Source organism: Hermetia illucens, chromosome 1 (assembly GCF_905115235.1).
Source record: "Hermetia illucens chromosome 1, iHerIll2.2.curated.20191125, whole genome shotgun sequence".
In the NCBI taxonomy this organism is placed as follows: Eukaryota; Metazoa; Arthropoda; class Insecta; order Diptera; family Stratiomyidae; genus Hermetia; species Hermetia illucens.
In genome coordinates, this window is record NC_051849.1 from 88,749,856 (window position 1) to 88,771,696 (window position 21,841).

General features: G+C 40.8%; 1 protein-coding gene and 1 long non-coding RNA gene across 2 annotated transcripts in view; one reads left to right on the forward strand and one right to left on the reverse strand.

The window, feature by feature from the left end:
• The first annotated feature begins 544 nt into the window (after positions 1–544).
• Positions 545–21,841, forward strand: part of LOC119661124 — a 120,310-nt gene continuing 99,013 nt past the window's right edge. Inside the window, exon 1 of the long non-coding RNA XR_005250555.1 lies at positions 545–968. This is a non-coding gene — a long non-coding RNA (uncharacterized LOC119661124). The remainder of the gene's footprint in view (positions 969–21,841) is intronic.
• Positions 1,710–2,430, reverse strand: LOC119661123 (histidine triad nucleotide-binding protein 1-like). The gene has a single exon (XM_038070321.1). It carries the CDS (start codon positions 2,273–2,275, stop codon positions 1,784–1,786), a length of 492 nt encoding a protein of 163 aa, XP_037926249.1. The 5' UTR covers positions 2,276–2,430; the 3' UTR covers positions 1,710–1,783.

The following is a 21,841-nucleotide window of genomic DNA, read 5'->3' on the forward strand; positions in this document are numbered from 1 at the left end:
ACGAAATTTATGAGCGTCTGATTGTGGATAAAATCTGGCTCAATAGGTTGCGGTGGGCGGATCATTTAATCGGTATGGATGAAGATGATCCTCCCCATTCATTCACCAACAACACCAAGAAAGAGCTGTGCCGTTGCTTGTAGAGATGTACACAGCCTATAAGAAACATACAATAAATGCCTAGACATAGAGGCAGCATCGAAAAACTTTAACATCAAAGTCATCAAAGAGACTAACCAGAATCGGATTGGCGGAGTGTTTTACGGATTATAGTATCTGGTAGGGACCCACTAGACCAGAGCGAGCGAGCATAGGGGCAACCCAAGGTGACACAATCTCTCCAGTGTTCTGATTGATAGTGACGGATGAAATTCTACGGATATTGAACAAGAGCGTGTTAGGCGCATACATTACCACTGTGGGAAAATTAGGTTCCCACATATTAATTGCACCATCTTCCCATGACAAAGAATCATAAACATTAAGTTTCTCATTACAGTTCTTAATGGTTACAATACAATAAGTTTGTCATAACAAACGAATAAGTGCAAGTGTCAATAGCAAACTAAGCAACTAAAGGCTCTAAATAAAGGTTCAATAGATTTAAGCTTTCCTTTTGTCCGTGTTGCGTCAGTTAACAAAGTGCGGAGAATATCTTGTACTATAAATTTGTTGTGATTAATTTGTGTATCCCATTTTGCACAACTCAAAGAGATAACATTACTGTAAAACCAAAAGAAGTGCTTAATATAAGGAATACTTGTGCTCAAGCGGATAATAATACTTGCACGCGCATGTAACAAGCGGGGTGGAAGTGGTGTCATATAGCGGCTCCTTAGTGCTATTGATGTTAGGGATGTTTCCCTCGGTTATGATTGAAATGGAGGTTATGTTAGAAAGGAAAATCCAACCAAAAAGGAGCTGATGGTATTTGCCAAAAAGGAAGGTACAACCCCCTCCCAAAAAAGGTAACCTGGATGCTAAGTTAAATTAATTAGAGATCAAGCATTAATTTGAGGGTTAAGTAGGTTTTCTACGATAGTCTGTACCTCCACAGTAAAACGCTATAGAGCGCAGCGCTACAAGAATACGAAGCCCTATGGCGATCAGTTTAAGCTTTACGGTCCCAATATATGCCCTAAACAGAACTACCAAAGGCTGTCTGCAGTTCATAGTGGTAAATCAAGTAGGTTTCCACGTAGTGTATGCTGATGGTTCCTCACCAGTTCTTTCATAATAACCTTTCTGTAAGTAAGCACAGTTGGCGACAAAGATGTGGTGCTCCAAGATACTTGGTCCTGGCAATAAAAATGGAACACGTCAGTGTTCGACTTAGGTGTCGGCGGACTTCACGGTCATTATTCTCAACTTGCCAATTTTCGGGATAAATAACCGTTTGTGATTGACATTGATGTGTTGATAGTAATCAACTCGGATAGTCATACCCACCATCCTCGACCAACATTGTCATTGGAGATGGTTCATTCCGAGGAATCTTCTTTTTAGAATTCTGCGCTGCCCTACCACCATAATTTCCTTGCCTACGCGTTCTATTTTCTGGATCGTTATACCTCCATCCAATGACCTGTTCGCATTTCATCTCAGGGCTGACGACCAATTTCGCGCATTTCAAAATGCAATCCGTACTAAACTCACTTCCGTCATTGTTTACTTAGGACGCGGTACGCCTTCAATAAAATAGGCATGGGATTAGGAAACAAGTGAAATTTATTAAAAACAAACTATCATTCACGAAGCAGTTTACAATTGAAAACAATTGCACTTAGCCTGGAGGCCATTTCAGCTGTCGTCCGCCCAAGACGTGCAGATGCAGGTGGTAGACACTTTGGCATCCATGCAGGCCGTTATTGACCACCATGCGGAATCCTTTGGGTGCCTTTTCTTTCCCTAGTTTTCCCGCAACAATCATCAGGTGTCCCAGAACTTCACTGTCGCTGGGCTCACTCACCTCCAGCATGGGAATCCGCAGCTTGGGTATGATGAGGAAATGCACTGGGGCTTGGGGCGCGATGTCGTTGAAGGCCAGACACTTCTCATCCTCATAGAATATGTCGGCGGGAATCTCCTTGGCGATGATCTTATCGAAGAGCGTTGGCTCGCCGCGGGACCTGGGTTTTCCAGCAGTAACTGCTTCCTGCGCCTTCAGCTCTTCATTGCAATTCACAGGAGTCGTGGACAATGTTGACCGGGCAGTCGCGGCAAACTTGATTTGGTTCCTCAGCGAATGCACAGTGTTGCGTAACAGTAGCGCCATCACGTTATAGTGTTCATTCTACTTTGTTGCAAACAGGTCGCTGGTGGTGGCGATGATTTTCAAAGCAATCGCACTTTTCGAGAAATTACAGGCGAACAAGCACCACCGGCTACCGAATAGCAACTTGCGATTGACAGCTGATTTTCTGATAAGAGCATCAACTGAGGGTTTGTGTCTGTGGTGACATTCGTTAAATAGTGATAAAAATACGGAAAATTAACGAAGGAAGGACATTGTTATTTATTGACAATTGGGGAATCCCCATAAAATGCCGGAATATTAACACTTTAGATCATAACCACATAAACAGAGTTGGGCAAAATCGCAATTTAGATTATGATTACGATTATAATCGGGAATTTTTACGGTGCATTCGTTTACATATGTGTGTTTTCAGCCGAATCTATGTAAGTCGAAAGTCCTCTAAGTGAAATTAATCTTCGCTTCGCTTCATTTGCGCTCCCGCCAATTGCCTATACATAATTCAATCTATAAGTTGAATTCCTCTTAGTCGAAGCATATTTTGTAATTCTAATTTCATACATCGCAATTCCTCTAAGTCGAAATCGGTGAGGCGAATCCACAAAGCAAATCTTTCAATATTTATGTATATATTCATAAATCAAAGTGGAAAATAGAAATTTCAGTGAAAAAAGTTATAATAGTCGTTCCCACATAAATTTCATTCCGAACCGTATATCTTTATCGTCATGAGTCTCCCAGTGTACGATATTTATGGATAAAGTATTTATTTATAATGGTTTTATCCACACACAATCTCCATTTTAGTTTTTCGGGATTGAATAATTTGGATCTTTTTGGAAAACACGACTGAGGAAATTGGGATAGGTGGTAGATTTGGCCAGATAATTGCAAATTTGAAAATGCTATTATAGTTCTAGTGAAAGTATTAAAAGAAACCGATTATGGAAAAATTGTCAGTGAATAAAGCTATTTTCGAATGGTTCAGTTTAGTAAGAGGAAGTAATCTTTCCATGACAGGTCAATATTGAAACAAGTCGGAATACCGGAAGCTAGCGCTTCGGGTATAACGGTTTTGTGTTCATCTTATGTAAGAAACTTCAACGCATATTTTTCTATCTGTATATAGCTATAAATCCAGCATATTCCTTCATATTCTTCCAAACTACAAGGCATACGTACATATTACAGCCATAGATATTATCCTCACTCTAAACAAACAAACTGCCTATTTCCGAATACTGTACATATATATATAAATTGATCGTATAAGAACTCATTTCGTTGAGGTATTGACGAATTGATATGTGATGATGACGTCATACAGGTTTTAGAGTGCATGAAATTCACAAAAAATGGCAAAGTTTCACCCCCTATAACTTTGTTAATAATAGTTGGATTTTATTGAAACTTGACATAAATGTGCAGTATGTTATGTTGTTGCCGGGTAAATTTAAAATGTGGAAATATACTATTAATAACGTTATTTGTGCAGATATCGGAACCGGATGTATTTTGAGGCCTAGATTTCGTAGAGATGCACCGCTGTGATTTTTTTCAAATTTTTCGGCTGGATTGGTTCTGAGAACGAGACCTGTTACACCTTTTGATGGTCACATTTTGAGCTCTCGCTTCCCTATGTTTCACCCGATATCAATTATGGAACTAGTTTCGAAAAGTACTAATTGAGCCCCATCGTTTGATACCCCACATAGCCACATTCTGTGAAAAAAATTTTGCACCCTTACCTTATGAATAACTCGGTTGAAGAACTCACTGAGCCACAGTGTTGTCCCTATTGTTCGCTTTCCAGAGCTCAGATGCGATGTTGCTTTCTCCATTTTTATTCGTTTTATTGCGTCCTCAATTTCAGTAGCACTGACAGGTGAGAATGCACCAAATGTCGGCAAAGCTTGTGGAAGTGTAGGATGAACAAACACATCACATGTATTCGGAAACTCGTTACCCCTTAAAAAATGCCACACGATTTTTCATCGTGATTTGAGAGAAAGGGCCTCCTACTTCTCCCTTCATAATCTCTTTTACCTCTCCGTGATAGGGTTCAATTTTAAACCATAATGTTTTGAGTTGAAAAAAGCTCCAGTTTGAGGAGCCATGGCATTTTTAGGAGAGGTGACCGCCGCAATCCTTAAACGAGATCAGAAAGAAGTTACCTTTCCCTTTCTACTACATTTCCTCGCCATCCTCTCCCCCTCACGGGATAGGCTTGAGAATTCAAGGTTGATCTTTGGATCATTGATGATTGATGATCATTGAAAGTCGTCAAACAACTTCAAACGGTTACTTCAACGATTTTGCGGTTACGGTTGCCCAGAATGCATTCAAAAATACTCATGGTATGGGACAGCAACCGTATTGGACGATATTTTGAGCATTCCTCTATATTGGAAATGTGGGATTTTCTTACCAGTCGAATGGTGTTTTACCTTATGAATAACTCGGTTGAAGAACTCACTGAGCCACAGTGTTGTCCCTATTGTTCGCTTTCCAGAGCTCAGATGCGATGTTGCTTTCTCCATTTTTATTCGTTTTATTGCGTCCTCAATTTCAGTAGCACTGACAGGTGAGAATGCACCAAATGTCGGCAAAGCTTGTGGAAGTGTAGGATGAACAAATTCATCACATGCACGAAATATTCTCGCCTGCAATGATGATATAGCCGTCAGCCGGCATGTCGACCTACCTGTAGTAGTGTGTACGCGGTGAAGAAGTGAATAGTGTGATCAGCTGATATAATGGTAACTTTCATCAGCCAGTCATTAAATCGATCGACTTGGCTTCACGGAAACTCTCAGATATGGCAATGCGTGTGAAGGCTACCAAAATCGGGAAGTTTGAAGCCATTCTTACCGCGTTCGCGTTATATGTCCCAGCTTTTGACACCAGGCCACCTGGGCTTAGGACCAGCATGGTATAGAAATAACATGGCGGAGTTAAAAATGTTATAACACCATATTTTCGAAATTTACCCAAAAACTCATGGCATCAATATAAAGGGCATAATTTTGAGAAGTACGAAGGACAAGCAGCTATTATTAACAAAATTAAAGAAAGCAAATTTCTTTGTTTCGTCATCATATGTATTATATGAATTCATCAACATCACGTACGAGTAAATTTAATTTTTTCGTTTTTAGCGTTTTCTTATGTTATCATAGTAATTTGCATATGAGTATCAATTATTGGAAATAGATATATACGTACATACTAATGAAGTTTGAGGGTACTGCCAAATTTAATTTACCTATATTTAAGTTTATGTATGGATGCCTTTACGTGTAGAATAAAGTGGAAATATTAAGATGCATACGATCAATATGTACGTATGTATGTACTGTACACAACAGTAAGCAGTAATGGGCCATTCTGTTCGTTTAGGATCAGAATAATAATTATGTCTTTGATACATATGTATCATACATATGTCTCGGAGTTTGGAAATATAAGATGGAATATTTTGAAACTCTAGCTGAGTGATGATGAATGGAAAAACGTACATTTCCACACAAGATGAACACAAAACCGTTACACCCGAGGCGTCCGGTTTTCAATATTCCGACTTGTTTGAGTTTTAGATGCCATTATCACAATTTTCTTTTGTAATTCGCCCTGAGTAAGGGTTTTATTTCACTAATCTTCCTGGCGTTGTATCCAAAAGTGTGTATAGAACGTTCTTGTAACAATAAAAGAAATAAATACAACTTCTTTTAGACCCTTGCTCCAGAAGGACCTAATTATACTCTCCCATGTATTCTTCTGGTGTGTTCTTTGAGCTTCCTGCTAAGTTTATATCTTCCAAATCGAACAGATGTATGGGAATCAGCCTTGGATTCAGTTCTTCTGCACATCTCTTCCAATTCTATCTGCCCCTCTCGTCCGCTATTTCCCATAAACCTAAATGAATTAGTGCATGATCTACACAGCGGACCGGCATAGAGCCGCAATAATTTTCTTTTACCATACATGGTCTTCTTGGCTTCTAGCAATGTCGTGTGCTGAGCACACCCGCTGCTATTAATAATGAATAGAGTTAAAGTCTTTGCATTACAGTCTGTTCATCTGTATTAGTCAAAATGAATTTTAAGTAGCGGTGGTTTTGAAGGGGGCATCGTCAAGTAACAACAGTTTCTCTCGACATTTTTAAAGTTCAAATTGTTACTACATTTCTTTCTCGTCCCATGACCGTTGGAACATACACCATCATGGGACCAGCTGAAGAGGTAAAATCAACAAGCTTTTCGTCTCTAAGATTACATTTGCTACATCCTCAACGAAGATCTTGAGTGCTCGGATCACAACTTATTAAGAGACCAATTGCCTACGCATACGCCCACATATCCCTTAGCTCTTGCGCAGGTGGAGGACACAGAATCATAGGGTATGACTAGTATTGTAAGATGAAGCCTCGGACTGGACTGACTACAACGAACCCAGCCATGACAACGGAATAACGATTTGCCCATTTCCTCGTGGAACGTGCGCTCCCTGTGTCGAGATGGAGCTGCTAAGCAGTTGGCTGATATCCTGCCTCAATTCTCAATATAGGGCTGATGTAACAGCGTTGCAGGAGATGCGTTCGACAGGGACGGGTTTCCCGGAGAAGAGTCACTACACCATATATTATAGTGGTTATCCAGTGAACCATGTGCTCGGAGTATGTTTCTTAATCAGACACAAAATTAAATCTTCTGTTATCGGTTTTGAAAACATAAGCGAACGGCTATGTACTCTGCGCTGCGAGGTAAATTTAGAAATGTAAGCCTCATAAACGTTCACGCCTTTACAGAGGAGACTGCAGACTCGGGGAAGTATATCTTCTACGAGGCAGTTGAGCGAACCCTTGAAGCATGTCCTAAGTATGCCATCAAAAGTAAACTTGGAGATTTCAAAAGTCAAGTGGAGATGCAGCCCATATTCAGGCGATATATCGGCTCCCATAGCTTACATAGGGATACCAATGATAATGGACTGCGGGTTATTCAGTTTGCAGTATCGCACGAAATTGTTGTTGGAAGTACCTAGTTTGCACGGAAAGCGATCCACAAACATACGTGGGCCTCTCCATACGGTACCACTTTCAACCATATTAACCACGCGTTGCTTGAACGCGCCACGTCTAAACCTTGATGAATGTTAGAATATATAGGGGGCCAATATAAACTCGGATCGCTATCTCGTTGGCATAGTGCTCCAAGCTCGAATTAGGACACCACTTATAATCGCCTCTGACAATCAGGTGAGAATGAATACTGAATCCGTTCACAACGCAGTCCTCCGTAACACTTATAGGGCAGAGATGGATGCCGCAACCGCAACTAACAGATCTCCTGGAGATGAAGCATCAACAAATGATCTTCACAATCACTTGACGAGCTTTATCATTGATGCGGCCAAAAACATATTTAGTTCCAGTCGGAAGAAAAGTCAAAACGGTTGGTTCGACGATGAAATGCCGCATACCGAGTAATGTTGCATTCTCAAACGCGGTCATGCGCAGAGACTTACCATGACCTCCGGCGAGCGGAGAAGCGACTTCACAGACGGAAAAAGGAAGCCTAGGAGAACCAACAGGTCTGTGAACTCGAAAAGTACCGGAAGCAACCGTACCAGGCGCGGAAGTTTTACCAACAAATTAACACGATGAAGCCTTACACATCTCGATGCTGATCCTGCCGAAATAAAGAGGGAAATCTGATTTCCAACTGAATGGGCATATTGGAGCAATGGGTTGAGTACTTTGATGAACTACTGAACAACCAGAACATCGGCGAGTTGGAGGTCCTCAACTGAAGATAATGGGCAAATACTGCCATCACCAAGCATAGAAGAAACAATCCGTGCAATTCATCGGCTAAAAAATCATAAGTCGCCAAGAGCCGATGGAATTACAGCCCAATTGGTTCATCAACTTATGCTCAAGGTGTGGAACAGCGAGTCAATGCCTGACGACTTGCAACGAGGTATTATCTGTTCCATACATAAAAGGGGGATATCACGCAGTGCAGCAATTATAGAAGCATCATATTGCTGAGAACCATCTATAAGATATTCTCCGCTATCTTGCTAGGCCGGATAACCCCATACGCTCAGAGCATCATTGGCCCATACTCAAGAGGCTTCACTCCGGGGAAATCAGCAACAGATCAGATTTTCTCTATGCGGTAAGCGATGAAAAAACTGTTGGAATATGGACATCAGTTGCACCATCTTTTCATCAACTTTAAGGCCGCCTATGATAGCATAGCCAGGGTAAAACTGTACACTTCCATGAGAGAATTCGGTATCCCGACGAAATTGATAAGATTGACTAGGCTGACCCTGACCAAAGTGCGAGGATAGATAAAAGCAGCAGGATCACTCTCGAGACCATTCGACATCAACAAGGATCTAAGTTAAGGGGATGCCCTATCATGCGTCTTCTTTAATGTGGCCCTGGAAAAAGTGATCCGTGATGCTAAAGTAAATGCGAGGGGAACCATCCTCTTTAAGTCCACCCAATTACTGGTCTACGCTGGCGATATCGACATCATGGGAAGAACAACCCGAGACGTACAAACTGCCTTCATTTAGATCGAGCAGGCGGTGCGAGATATTGGGCTGTACATCTACGAAGGCAAGACAAATCGCACTGGTCAAACGAGAAGAATAAAGATAGGAGACTACAAATTTGAGACCATTGGAAATTTCTCATATCTAAGGTCGAAAAACCAATAGCAGCTATGACGATGAAGTCCGAGCACGAGGCAGACCCTGCTTCAGATAGAATGATGGCGTGGGCCAGGACGCCAGGCAGCTGTATCGATTTGGTGGATTTCGGCGCAAAACCAAGATGTCTGGAGCTCCTTATTAAGGCAGGCCTGGACCTCCTTATTAAGGCAGGCCTGGACCGGATACCAGTTGTTAATGATGATGATTTTAAGATGAATGTAACTAGGCCCTGAGTCTAGAATTATTTCAGCATTGTTACTTTTCCTTTGATATCAATGCGCAAGCTCTTAGCCTTGTGGATCTTTCATCGTAGAAAATTCTATCCGCCTTTACTGATCCTGATTTTGTTTTACACAAAACCTTAAAATACCCTCAAACTCCACAAAGTAGTGAAAAGGAAGCATACATATTTGAATACAGGAGGGATTATTTTGGATTACAAATGGGGTAGATTTATACCCAATGTTCTCCACATAAGAAAACACAGAGCCTTTGATATCTAAAGTGCCCCGCTCCGTTTTCACGGCTTGTTTCAACTTTTGGAGTTACTAGGTTGTTCAACAAGTTTTGTGGTTCGATAAGAAAAACACAATTTTATGGTTTGAAATACACGTTATTATTCAGTATAGTCGCCGCGAACATCAAACCGCTTACTCCAACGAGATTCCAATTTATGAATTCCATTCCGGAAGTGAGAATCTGGAAGGGCTGCAAAATACGCTTCCCGAGCTGTTACGACTTCATCTCATCATCGAAAAACGCTTTTCATGCATGTTCTCTTTAGGTTTGGAAACAGATGGAAATCACTAAGGATCAAATCTGGTGAATGCTTCAACAATTCGAAATTGAATTCATGCAATTTAGCCATTGTCAAAATGCTCTTGTGACACGGTGCATTATCCTAATGAAAAAGCATTTTTTTTTTTCTGCAACCCAAGTCTTTTTCACGATTTTTTCCTTCACAGTTGAGAAAAGTTTAAAAGGTTACAATAATATTTAGAATTTATTGTTTTACCAGTTTGCAAGTAATCCACAAACAAAATTCCTTTCGTATCCCAAAAAGCTGATATTAACAGCTTTTTGGACCCGAAAAAAAAACTTTCAAAAACGCTCTAAATGTTGCTGAGAAAGTCGCATTCGAACATGTTTTTATTCCATTGTTAGCCAGTGCGGCACCCATTGTGCACAAAGCTTCCTGAAACTCAATATTTCAATCAAAATATTGCTTACACTACCCAATGAGATGCGTAGGGCTTCTACTAAATCTCATTCAGTCACTCGCCGATTTTCCAATACCGTATCCTATATATTTTCTACGATTTCTGACGTTGTTGCTGTTGTTGGACGTTATTGAGGTGGATCGTCTTCAAGGCTTGTAGGACCACCTTTAAATTTAGCAACCCATCTTTCTACTGTACTAATTGAAGGCGAAGAGTTCTTACACACTTTCAATATTCGGTTATAAATTTCCTTTGCTTCAAAAATAAAAATTCAATCACTGCACGATACTTGATTCTTCCATTGTAAAAAAATACTGTGACACGTAGATATTAAATGGCTTACAAACAAAGAATGTATCGACAGATTGAAATGAAACTATACATACGTTCATATGAAGAGTGTACCAAGATCACAGAAAAATGTAGGCTAGTATAATATAATATAATCACCTTCTCTTATCGAACCGCAGAACTTATTGAAAAAGTATTTAATTCTCCTATAAGGACGAACGCCTAAAGACTGAACCCCATGTGTACCAGTAAATTTAGAGAAATAAAAAGCTCGCTTGACACTTCAAGTCTAAACATGATTAATCAAGTCTAATCATGATTAATCATCAATTTAATTTTTAACAAAATTCCGTCATCCGTCCGTTAGCTAAATCATTTGTTCGTTGCATTTTACTTAAATTCAATATGAATTCAAATTAAGAATTATCTGTCAATTCCTAGTGCTAAGACAAGCGCGATGATTGCATTCATTTCATTTGCGAGATTGCGTCCATGTCTACTTAATCATTCGCACGTATTCGGTATGCAAATGAGCCTCTAATGCTTTTCTCACAATAGAAACATTGTTTGCTTGTGATATGCATAGCACAATGTCTTTGAGTATTCACTATTGGTGGTTTTGTTGTCACTAAAACATACAAATGACCTTTGACACGGAAACCGGTTAATAGTGCAATATTTTTAGAACACATTTCAACTACGCAACATTTTTCGAAACAATTCGTTTGCTCCAATCGGAATAAATAATAAAGAACTTTGCATTAATATTAGTCATCGCTTTTAAAGTTGAACAAAGTTGGTTAATCATTGCTTCTCTTGCTTCTTAATTATTTCCACAGAAATTGATTCAGAGTAATTAAAATTGATCACAGAATCACGCTTCCCATAACATCAAAATTGCTGGCTTGTTTTCAGACAAGCAATTACGTCCAGAGTCCACTCCATTCAATAGCGCGTCCATAAACAAAAGTTTCTTACAATTTTACAATAGAGCATAAATTATCTGTAGAGAGTAAAAAACTTATTCATTCAATTCACACGCTTTTCAAAATTAGGGTAATGAAGGTGTGTGCCCTAACGAGAAGCAGCCAGCAAAAAATTGCAATTAAAGCAAATAATATCCTTGCTGTAGAGATCCAGTCCTGATTAGTCACACTGTTCACTGGTGTCTAGCCTATATCCTGACGCACGGTAACTAGGGCTTCAACATGATTGACCATGAAATATGTTCTCATTTAAAAACTTCCACTTTGATACCAAACTACCCTTCATCGACTTTGCAAACGGTTTTCTTCTGGAATGCTTTACGAGGGAGAGGATTCCAGGAACTAATAGCAATTATCAGAGTTACATATGATGGCGCAAACTCTCGATTAAATTGGGCTATATATATTAATTGATACTGGACAGTGAAGCGCTGCGGTCACAGTAACATCCTAGAACTACCTCGGGAACTATGGCCATTCCCAAGAAATTTTGGGAGGAATTTCGCTGTACGCGTTCCAACCAGGAAAACAAGACCGACAATATGTAGCATGATATGACACAGTATTCCTTACGGTGGACCAAAGATGGTCTACAAGGTCAATGTCTAAGTATTCTCGGACAAGCACAAAGAAGCTGCATCGTACGGTCTTCTGGGATTCGTCAGTGCATTTTAAGCTGGGGTACTGGCGATACTGGAAGCCCGTCGGGGAAATGGGAGGGAAATGAAGGCCGACGGGCAACTGCGCTAAGCCAAAGAGGATCTGGCCTTACTACACAAGACCCAGATCGCGAGAGCTGTTAGGCCGAAGTAATTTTAACATGTGGATTATTGCTTATAAATACTCGTATATAGGGCATAAGGCTGATTGCACGTTTCCTATTCCCTCCTTTTTAAGTATAGCGCTTCAACACTTTGCTGTTATTATTTCTTTTTACTTTTTTTTACATTTTCAATGAAATTGTGTTAACCCCATTATAATCACACTGTGTAAGCGATAATCTTGCAGCATTGAGACAAACACAGGCTGTCCTTCCTCAACTATGAAACTGCCAATCACCGTCATCATCAACGGCACAACAACCGATATCCGGTCTAGACCTGCCTTAATAAGGAACTCTAGGCACCCCGGTTGACTTTGCGCTGAGGTCCACCAATTCAATATCCCTAAAACTTGTCTGGCGTTCTGACCTACGCCGTCGCTCCATCTCAGGCAAGGTCAGCCTTCTTCTTTTTCTACCATAGATAATACCCATATAACCTTCCGGGCTGGATCATCCTCATCCATACGGATTATATGAACCGCCCATCACAACCTGTTGAGCCGGATTTTATCCACAACCAAACGGTCGTGATATGGCTCATAGATTTCCTAGTTTTTTAGGCTACAGAAATGACGCTGCCAATATGGTGATATAAGTTCTACTACTAGTGACAAAGTTATAGTAGGTCAAAGTTATAATTTTCATGTGAATTTACTGAATGCCAGTATAAAAATAAAGTGATAAGTAAAATATATTAAAAGCCCACATGTACAGTACATCATGTGACTAGCCTTAAATTATTATATATGGGAAAGTGGGGTAATTGCGAACGCTTAAGGGAGAGACTGAGAGGAATAGAACAGAACCCAATGAAATTACAAAATTTATTGACTGTCTGACCCCATATCACGCGCAACTTTTCTTCTTCTTATCAATTTCTTTTATCTCTCTCTAATAATAATAATAATAATAATCGTTGGCGCAACAATCCATGTTGGATCAGGGCCTTGAAGTGTGTTAGAGCACTTCATTCAAGACCGTAACGGTACACTAGGAGGCAATGTGGTCAGCATTGCAGTCGCCCCAGATTACTCATTCATAGTTGAGTCGACTGGTATCCGACGTCAAATCACGATACAAATTCCACTGCCACCAGTGAGATTTGAACCGCGACCTTCCGTACGGCAGCCTTGCGCTCTAACCACTCAGCTATCCGGACACTCTCTAAGTGAAACAAAACCTTATTAAAATCGACTCAATATTTGTCTGTCTGTCTGTCATACCTGATTTACCCGAAAACGGTTGAACTTATTTTCAGTAAATTTGTTGAGAACGTCTGATCTATGAACACACATACAGCGAATGGCGCCATTTTCTGTTGGGTTTAAAGGGGGGACTCCCCAAAGGGGTTGTAACGTCTTTTTCATAACATGTGGCCCGATGTGGGGAGTTATATCAAAGGGGGCAATTAGTTATAGTTATTAGGTGAAACATGGGAGGGGAGGTCACGAAATGCGAAACGAGTCTCGTTTTCAGAACCTATTCAACCCAACAGTCTGAAAAAAATCGCAATGGTACACTTACACTGATGTTATTTTTTATATTGGGTTATTATTAATAATAATAACTTCACTTGAATTTATTGCACCCTAGACGTATATGGGCGTCATCATATAAAGTGAACCCATTCAGAAACGGGGTCGGCTTGTCATTTTGTGCACGATTTTGTTCTGTCAAAAGCCTGATCTGGATGCAGTTGCGAAGCTTTCAGATCACCTTTCAACATATTAAGCCTCCGCTGTTATCAGCCTTTTGGTCTTTTCTCATCGACTTTGACATTTAGATCAATTTTGGCAAGTTATACCTCGTTAGTATGGAATGCGTGGCCGTACTCTCGACGAAGCCTCTCTCGTAAATTTTTTGACGAACCATATCCATATCGGACGCAAATATCCTCATGTGATCATTCTCGCCTCCGTGATTGATAGCATTGATCCGAGATATTTAAGGGGGTCATCCCGTGTGAAGGCCATTTTTTTTTGCCTTTCTTTGAAAAATTATTTTGAAGGACCGGTTAAAGATAGAAACGTGATATTTTCACCATATGTTTACTGATATCTCTAGTATATGTGATAAATTTTTTAGCTAGATATCGTAGCTAGTTTTCGGAATACGTGTCAGTTTATGCACCCATCTCCAAAAAAAGGTGTTTTTCTGCTGCCACGCTGGAGGGCGCTGTATTCATCTGAGGAAAAAAAACTAAACGGCATTTTAGTGTGGACAATATTCCACGGTCCGCAAACTAGGATAATTAGAAAATATTAAAAGGTGTTTTTTTACGGCTTTTTTTATGAATAAAAAAAAACTACCCGTCCGATTACAATTATCCTAGTTTGCGGACCGTGGAAATATGTATCAAAGAAGTCGTGAAAATTTCAAAGAATTTTGTTGGATAGATTTTGAGCTATGGTGGCAGCCGATTTTCAAGATGCAGTTTCGAGAAAAACGCATTTGAAAATTTAAATGTGATTATCAACAGTAAAATTTTAACTTACTATTAATTTGCTATACCTGGTCCATAGAGCACCCTCCGTTTCTTCAAAAAAGTCTTATTAGACCGATTGTTGCTCTCTGGTTTCAATTCTGGCTCTTTTAGCGAGGTCAGTCGATCGTCGTTCGGACCGCCAAATTCGCGCTTCATTACAGCGGTCGACATAAACCTGACATATGTGACCAACTTGACATCCCATTGTCACTAGGATTTTGAGAATGAATCCTTCATTGAAAATAATTACAGCCAGAAAAATGGCTATTTCTACGACCTTGGCCCCAGAATGAAGGTGTTTAGGAGCGAAAGTCCAGATCAATGCATTTAACGACTCATTGTTATTCCGGGTCTCTGCTCCTAAACATCTGTTCAAGAGATCATCTCGTGACAAATCTTCGTAGATTGGTTTAATGACTGTTTGAACTTCTTCAGTCAAACGTGCCTTCTCGTGGTGGAAACTATCCAGTTCTCCTTTAGCTTCCGCTTTGCGTCATTTGCACCAACTGTCCTCGACTGCTGGACAATTTTGATGCTGAGGATTTTCGTTTGTAAAAAATTTATGGAAGAACTAACTATCGATTCCCATGAAATACTCGTTGTTTAGTGCGAGCATGACGTTGAACGTTAAAGCGATCTCCCTTCGTACGATCCATTTAAAAAAATCACTGAACACACAAACAGCACAATACTTACAACAAAATATAACTGAGTATAGCTTGAAAGCCTTTTAATGCTTACTCTAGACTGGATTATCCTTTTTATTCCAAACACCAAATAAGTTTAGACAATTGACTGGTTTTCCACCTTTTTATATTTATACCTGTGTGCGAATTTATAAGGCTCAGGTAAAAAACTAACAGGTAAAAAAAGATTCGATGCTCTTTCTCATCGACTACTCTAGCCGCGGCTGCAAACTCGTTACCTGTTTAACCCTGTAATTTCTGAACAACTCGGAATATCGGAAAATCCCTTTGCCCACATATTCTCCACTATATATAGATACAATTCATGCAAAAAAAATCGATTTCTCCAAACTGACACACGGGATGATCCCCTTAAACCGCTCAATTCTGGGTAGATCACTACCACTGACAGTGATAGTGCGTGTTTCATTAGGATCGGTCGTCAAAATTTCTGTTTTATTCAATTCAATTCAATATGAGATCGTGTTTCATGAGGCGTGTATAGGGCGCTGGACGTTAGACAATGTTCATAACAGTAACACAGTGGAGTGGTGAAAGGTACACGGACAAACGCCTTCTCCAGATCTGGAAATGCAATGTAAAGGAGGCGATATTTCACACGGTGTTTCTCCATAAGTAACAGCGCAGCGTGTATTTCGACGGCAGTTCCGCTTGATTCACGTTTTTTGAACGATGTCTCAGTTGGCAAGAATACATTCAAAAATCTTTATAGTATGGGGCAGCAAACGGATCGGATGGTAATTTGAACACTCTGCTGGACTGTCTTTAGGTGGTGTTCTAGTTCCCTCTGATTGAATAACTCACTGGCCCACAGGGTTGGCTCCCACCTCTCCGCCTTCCAGCGCCCAGATACGATACCGTCAGGTCCTGTATATTCCCTGATTTTGTTCGTTTTATTGCTTTCCTGACATTAGTCGTGCTGATAGATGGAATTGCTCCAAATGTCTGTAGTGCTTGTGGAAGTGGAGGATGAACAAATTCTATCTATTTTATCGGTCGCGGCACCTGATCAGTAAAATAACGTTCTTTCATTAACGCAAAAGAAAAGTGCTCGATATTTTGTGTGCGTCTTGACAAGTCGATAGAGAGCTCTTTCGCCATCACGAATGTCCAGTTTCTCGTAAATTTCTTTGTAATGGACCGCTCGGGCAAAAGCGATCGCTTTTTCTGCTTCCCGATAGATATTTTTGTAAATTTTGCCAATTGGCCAGTAATTTGTCGTCAAGATGCTTCATTTGGATATCGTGATTTCAAACCCAAGTATCTCAGTTAATGATCCGCTTGCCTGGCTTGGTGACCCCCAGGGTTGCGTAAGACGATATTTAGATCTTTGTTAGATTTTTTAGCTTGATTCCACAATTCTTCGACATTTGTAATGGTTAGTAATCGCATAAGTGAAATCATTTCTTTTCTTGTCTCACGAAATTCACAAGCCAGTAACGATGATAAAATGATAGTATTTTATGCAATGGAAGCCACTATCCCAAAATTATCGACGGCTGGGTCGCTATACAGCTGCGTAAAGCGGAACAGTAGTGGAAGAGTACAATATACAGGGTGCGGCAGCATAACTTCCTTTTTTAAAATGCGCGCCACTTAGTTAGTTGATGTCATAGCGGAGCGCTAGTGGTCTCGTTCAAGAGGGGATACTGTAAAGTTTTGTCCCGACACTGTTCAGTCGCCATCATGCGTTGGAATAGTGAGGAGCGCGCCTTTGCCGTTGAGGGTTACTTTTCAAGCGGATGTTCGGTTATTGCAACACAGCGTGCATTTCGGAATCGCTTTCATTTAGCCCCGTTGGCTCCCGTCCCAGACCGCAAGTCAATTGTTACATGGGTCACTACATTAGACAAACTGCAAGTGCGACAAAAGGAAGAACTGGAGTCGCTCGGCCCGTTAGATCACCTGAGAACATTGAAGCAGTGAGAACGTCAATGTTGCGATCGCCACGGCGTTCTGCGCGCAAACACGCATCTGCCCTTGGACTATCCGATCGTTCTGTGAGAAGAATTCTTCGTGATGATCTTCATTTTCATCCCTATAAGGCGATAGTGCAGGAATTTTCAGAACGTGACTTCAATTCTCGGATGAACGCGTGTGAGCTTCTTCTTGATGTCGTGTTTATGTGAACCGTCCAAGAACCCTACAAGATTTGAAGACCAACATCCAAGAAGAAATTGCCAACATAACACCTGCTATGCTAACAAGAGTCATGACAAACGCCAGAAATTGGTTTACGCAATGTATGGAGTATGGGGGACGTCACCTAACAGATTTGATCTTCAAAACAATGTAAATATAATAAAAACTTTAGACATGTACCTACATTATAAAAAATAAATAAATATTTTCCGATGCATACAATAGTTTTTATTGAGTTTTGAAAAAAGGAAGTGGAAGGGTGCGGCAGCATCCCTGTACAATATTTGGGCTTATGGCAATAATAGTATGCCGCGGCATTTTTGTGAGGGTGTCATGTTCCCATTCAGTACCCCAAACTGGCATAGTAAAGCATATTGTTGTAATCCTCACTGAACTTTGCAATTGCTCCCGTTTCTTTCTACTTGCGAAACACTCTAAATATCTTAAAGGGGGGTCGGTCGCGGGCCATTCATTATTATGAATCGGTTTATCAAATGTCGATAGAAATAACTTCTTTGCAAACAATATGCAAGAATGCCAAAACATCAAGGTATATCTTTCTGCACTGTCTGTGTCTTCCGTGGCAGCAACCTTACCTTGGAAAGTCGAGAGCATATACTGGCTAGAAAAGGTCATTTGCAGTCCTGCGGTATAGAACCGCACTCAAAAGTCCTCTGCACTACGAAGGGCGTTGAATGCGAATGCCATCTACTTGATTAAGATGTAGTTAGTTGCACTCCTACTAAATTTACTTGGAGGATGTGAATCCTATTATATTCCTCGCTCGATTTTTGAACCCTATTTTCAACCAATAAATTGGATTGAATTCTGACGAATGACATGCAGAATATATTTATTTCTTTGAAATTAATTTTGAATGTTCTTGAATCTAACATCTTATCTTCACAAGCTTGGATGGAATCTTTCTCAGTCGGTAATGTCCAAAAACGTCAGATTGACCAACGGGAAATAATTTCCTAACTCGCTTGCTTTCAATAAGTGCAAGTGCGGCCAGAAAAGTGTTCACGCTCTAGTTAGCTAAAATTCAGGTTGCCACCCTGCGTAACGAACTGTCGTAAAGTACTAAACCAATAAAATATAGCAAACATATTTTAGTGCCGTTGTTTTCACACGAAATAGTTTCATCTTGCCTGGAAGTTAATAAACTGGCGCCGCCTAGTAAAGTTGGCAAAACAAAGACAGCCACCCGGAAAATGTCGAATCGATGTGGAAAAAAACTCGAGAATGATGGACGTATTTCAATTGGTAACTGCAACTGGAGACCTACAGATCAAGTTGGAGCAAGCGCCGTCTAAACACAAGTCCCTGGGGAACTTAATCCGGAGTCTGTAGTCGATCATTGTCTCACTAGAGGCCAAGTAGACCAACTGCGCAACTTCAACGCCACCTTGTACCACTTCTGCTGTGAAATCTGAAGGAGAAGTAAGAGAGTCATAGTCTGAACCTGTGGCTAGTCACTTTTGACAACTCTTCCAAATTGGAGCATGCACTTTAGTCTGCTTCGAGCGGATTATTAATAAACAGAATGCACAATGCAAGACTTGCCAGCAAGTCTGTCATGCCAGAGGAGTGGTCCAAGACTCTGGACGAAAGTTCTAAACTGTGGGGAAGCGACCACCCCGCCAACTACTGCTTTGGAAAAGGTGATAGCAAGGGGGAACTTGGGCCACCTCAATCCCACCCAACAGAACGTACGTGATTTTGAAGCCTTATTTCTATCGGCATTCTTTGTCTTTTGCTGATGCATTACGCAGCGGCAACCCAAGGCATCCGGCCACACATCTATCTTCTAACCAAGCCATTCCGGATCTCCTGTCGTTGAGCCATGCCGGCAGTTCAGGATGATGTTCGATACGGTTATCAATCTTAGGGCACCAAATCATAAATGTTAGGATCAATGCGTTGAATATGAACTCTTTAGTCGGTCGGTGAACATAATCCGCAAATAGTGTACCTTTTGAAACCAGGTTACACTATAGGTACAAACCCAACTTTTCAAATTTCGGCCTATTCCGCAAAGTCAGACATCATCCTAGCCAGACCCCCTCATACTTTGCCGGAGGCACTGCAAGACCGGTCCCCAACAAATTCCTTGTAACGGAGCTCGTTCTTCTCGCCAATGATTTTAAATACCTAGAGATTACCATCGCCTCAATTGATATCACCTCCAGCTTCATATATGTCGTTTCCATTTATTTTCCCAATCAACTCTTTGATCGGAACGACCGCCAATCCCGCAAAAATCGATGTCTCTGATTTTAAAAGGCGACTTAAATGCCAGACACGACTCCTAACTGGACTGCTATATCAGTAATAATGGTTACAAACTGCATCGTTGGTTGACCACGCTCGCGCTGCAATGTAAGGAACAGCCACTCATTCGTCGGCCACTTCCTGACAGACAGCAACATCAGCGTGAATCCCTCGACATTCATCTCCCCGATTGGGCCATTCGCCTACCGCGGTTAACAGGTTCAGGAACGCCAACTGGCAGCTAATAAGCCAATCCCTCAAAGCCATGCTCTCCTAGCTCCAACTCACTCTGAGTAAGAGAGGTTCTAACGATACCATTGACAGTGTGGTTCGTCAATCTACTAAAATAGTTCAGATTGTATGTGACGAATTCTTACCAACACTCACCCTTAACTTCTGTAACCTTATCTCTCTCCCGGACGACACCCTTCAAGCCAAACCAAAGAACGAACAACATCGAATCGCACTGGTCAAATAAAAGCAATAAAGATAGGAGACTATAACTTTGAGACCGTTGAAAATTTATCCTATCTAAGGTCGAAAATCGCAACCGATGGAGGATGGACGGTTCCGTAGGCAACATAACGACGAAATCTATGAGCGATACCATGATCGTCATATTAAGATGAGCTTCACCGATACTTCGCTATGTGGAAACTAGTCCCCACCCCGCAGAAATGTCAAACAATCGTCTTGAACTGAAATATGAAGATGACTCAGAAAGTGGTTTCTGATATCAAAAATCTGTCCTTAAAAATCCAAACATCGCCCATCCCCACAGTGGATGATGTTATATATCACTATAAACTATGTTATATATGTCACTATAAACTCAATCGTATGCAAAATTCCCCATATCAATAAAGTTCTAAACCGTGCAAGCGACGACTTCAGATCATTATACCCCGTACTTCACCTTGAGACGCCCACCCCACCAAAAGTCAAGATTTTTCGCTGTAAACATTTAATACGACCCCTAATCACTTTCGGGTTCAACATCTGGACCCAGACCTCTCCTTCTCAGATGGAGAGGCTGCGCATTAAAGAGAGCTATATCCTCCGCCATTGTACCAGCATATTGAAAAACGACGACGGTACAAAGTATATATCCAACCCGATCCTCTACGAAGCCTCCAAAACGTCATGCATCGATGCCCTTCTGGCCAGATTAGTGTTTCCTGTTCACTCCTTCAGGGTACAGGGCATCCACAAAGATTGCTTCAGTTTCACAATCACCACACTTAACGTTATGCAAGTGATAAACTCACAACAGTGAGAGAAGACGAACTAAGATGACTGGGATTCGAACCCAAAATAGCGAGACTGGAGACTGACGCTCTACCCCTTTAACCATCACGCCGCCGCGACCTGGCCAGATACGCGGTCAAATTCCTTGAAAGATATCTGTTACACCCAAACCCATTAGTTGCTGAGTGTCTCGGGATTGATATCGGCAAGGAAACCCTCCTCGGCTCGAACCAATTTTCACGAATTTTCCTTTCCTACAGAAGTGATAACCGTCTTTTCGACAGGTCTTTTCTACACAGGTCGCCACTCCTATGCCCAATACGTTCCTCCACCCAAACAAAACAGCTCATACCGTTCAAAACCTACCTTCCTCTCTCTCCTAATTCCTCTCCCATCCTTATCCTCCTATTTCTCCTTATTTAAGAATTACCGGCAATCACGATTCGAGGTTTTTGTAAACTTTCCTCCAGCTACCAATTTACCTACAATCAACAATATAATACAATTTTATTAGGTTAAGTCCCGTAGTTTTAACCTTAGACTAAGTTAGTTTTAACCTTAGACTAAGTTAGCTAGGTTCCTGTTAAATTAGGTATTTTTTAAATTGCGATGTTCATATTTATTAACAAGAAATGTTGTTTCGAAAAATAAATATTATTTCTCTCTACAAAATATTGAT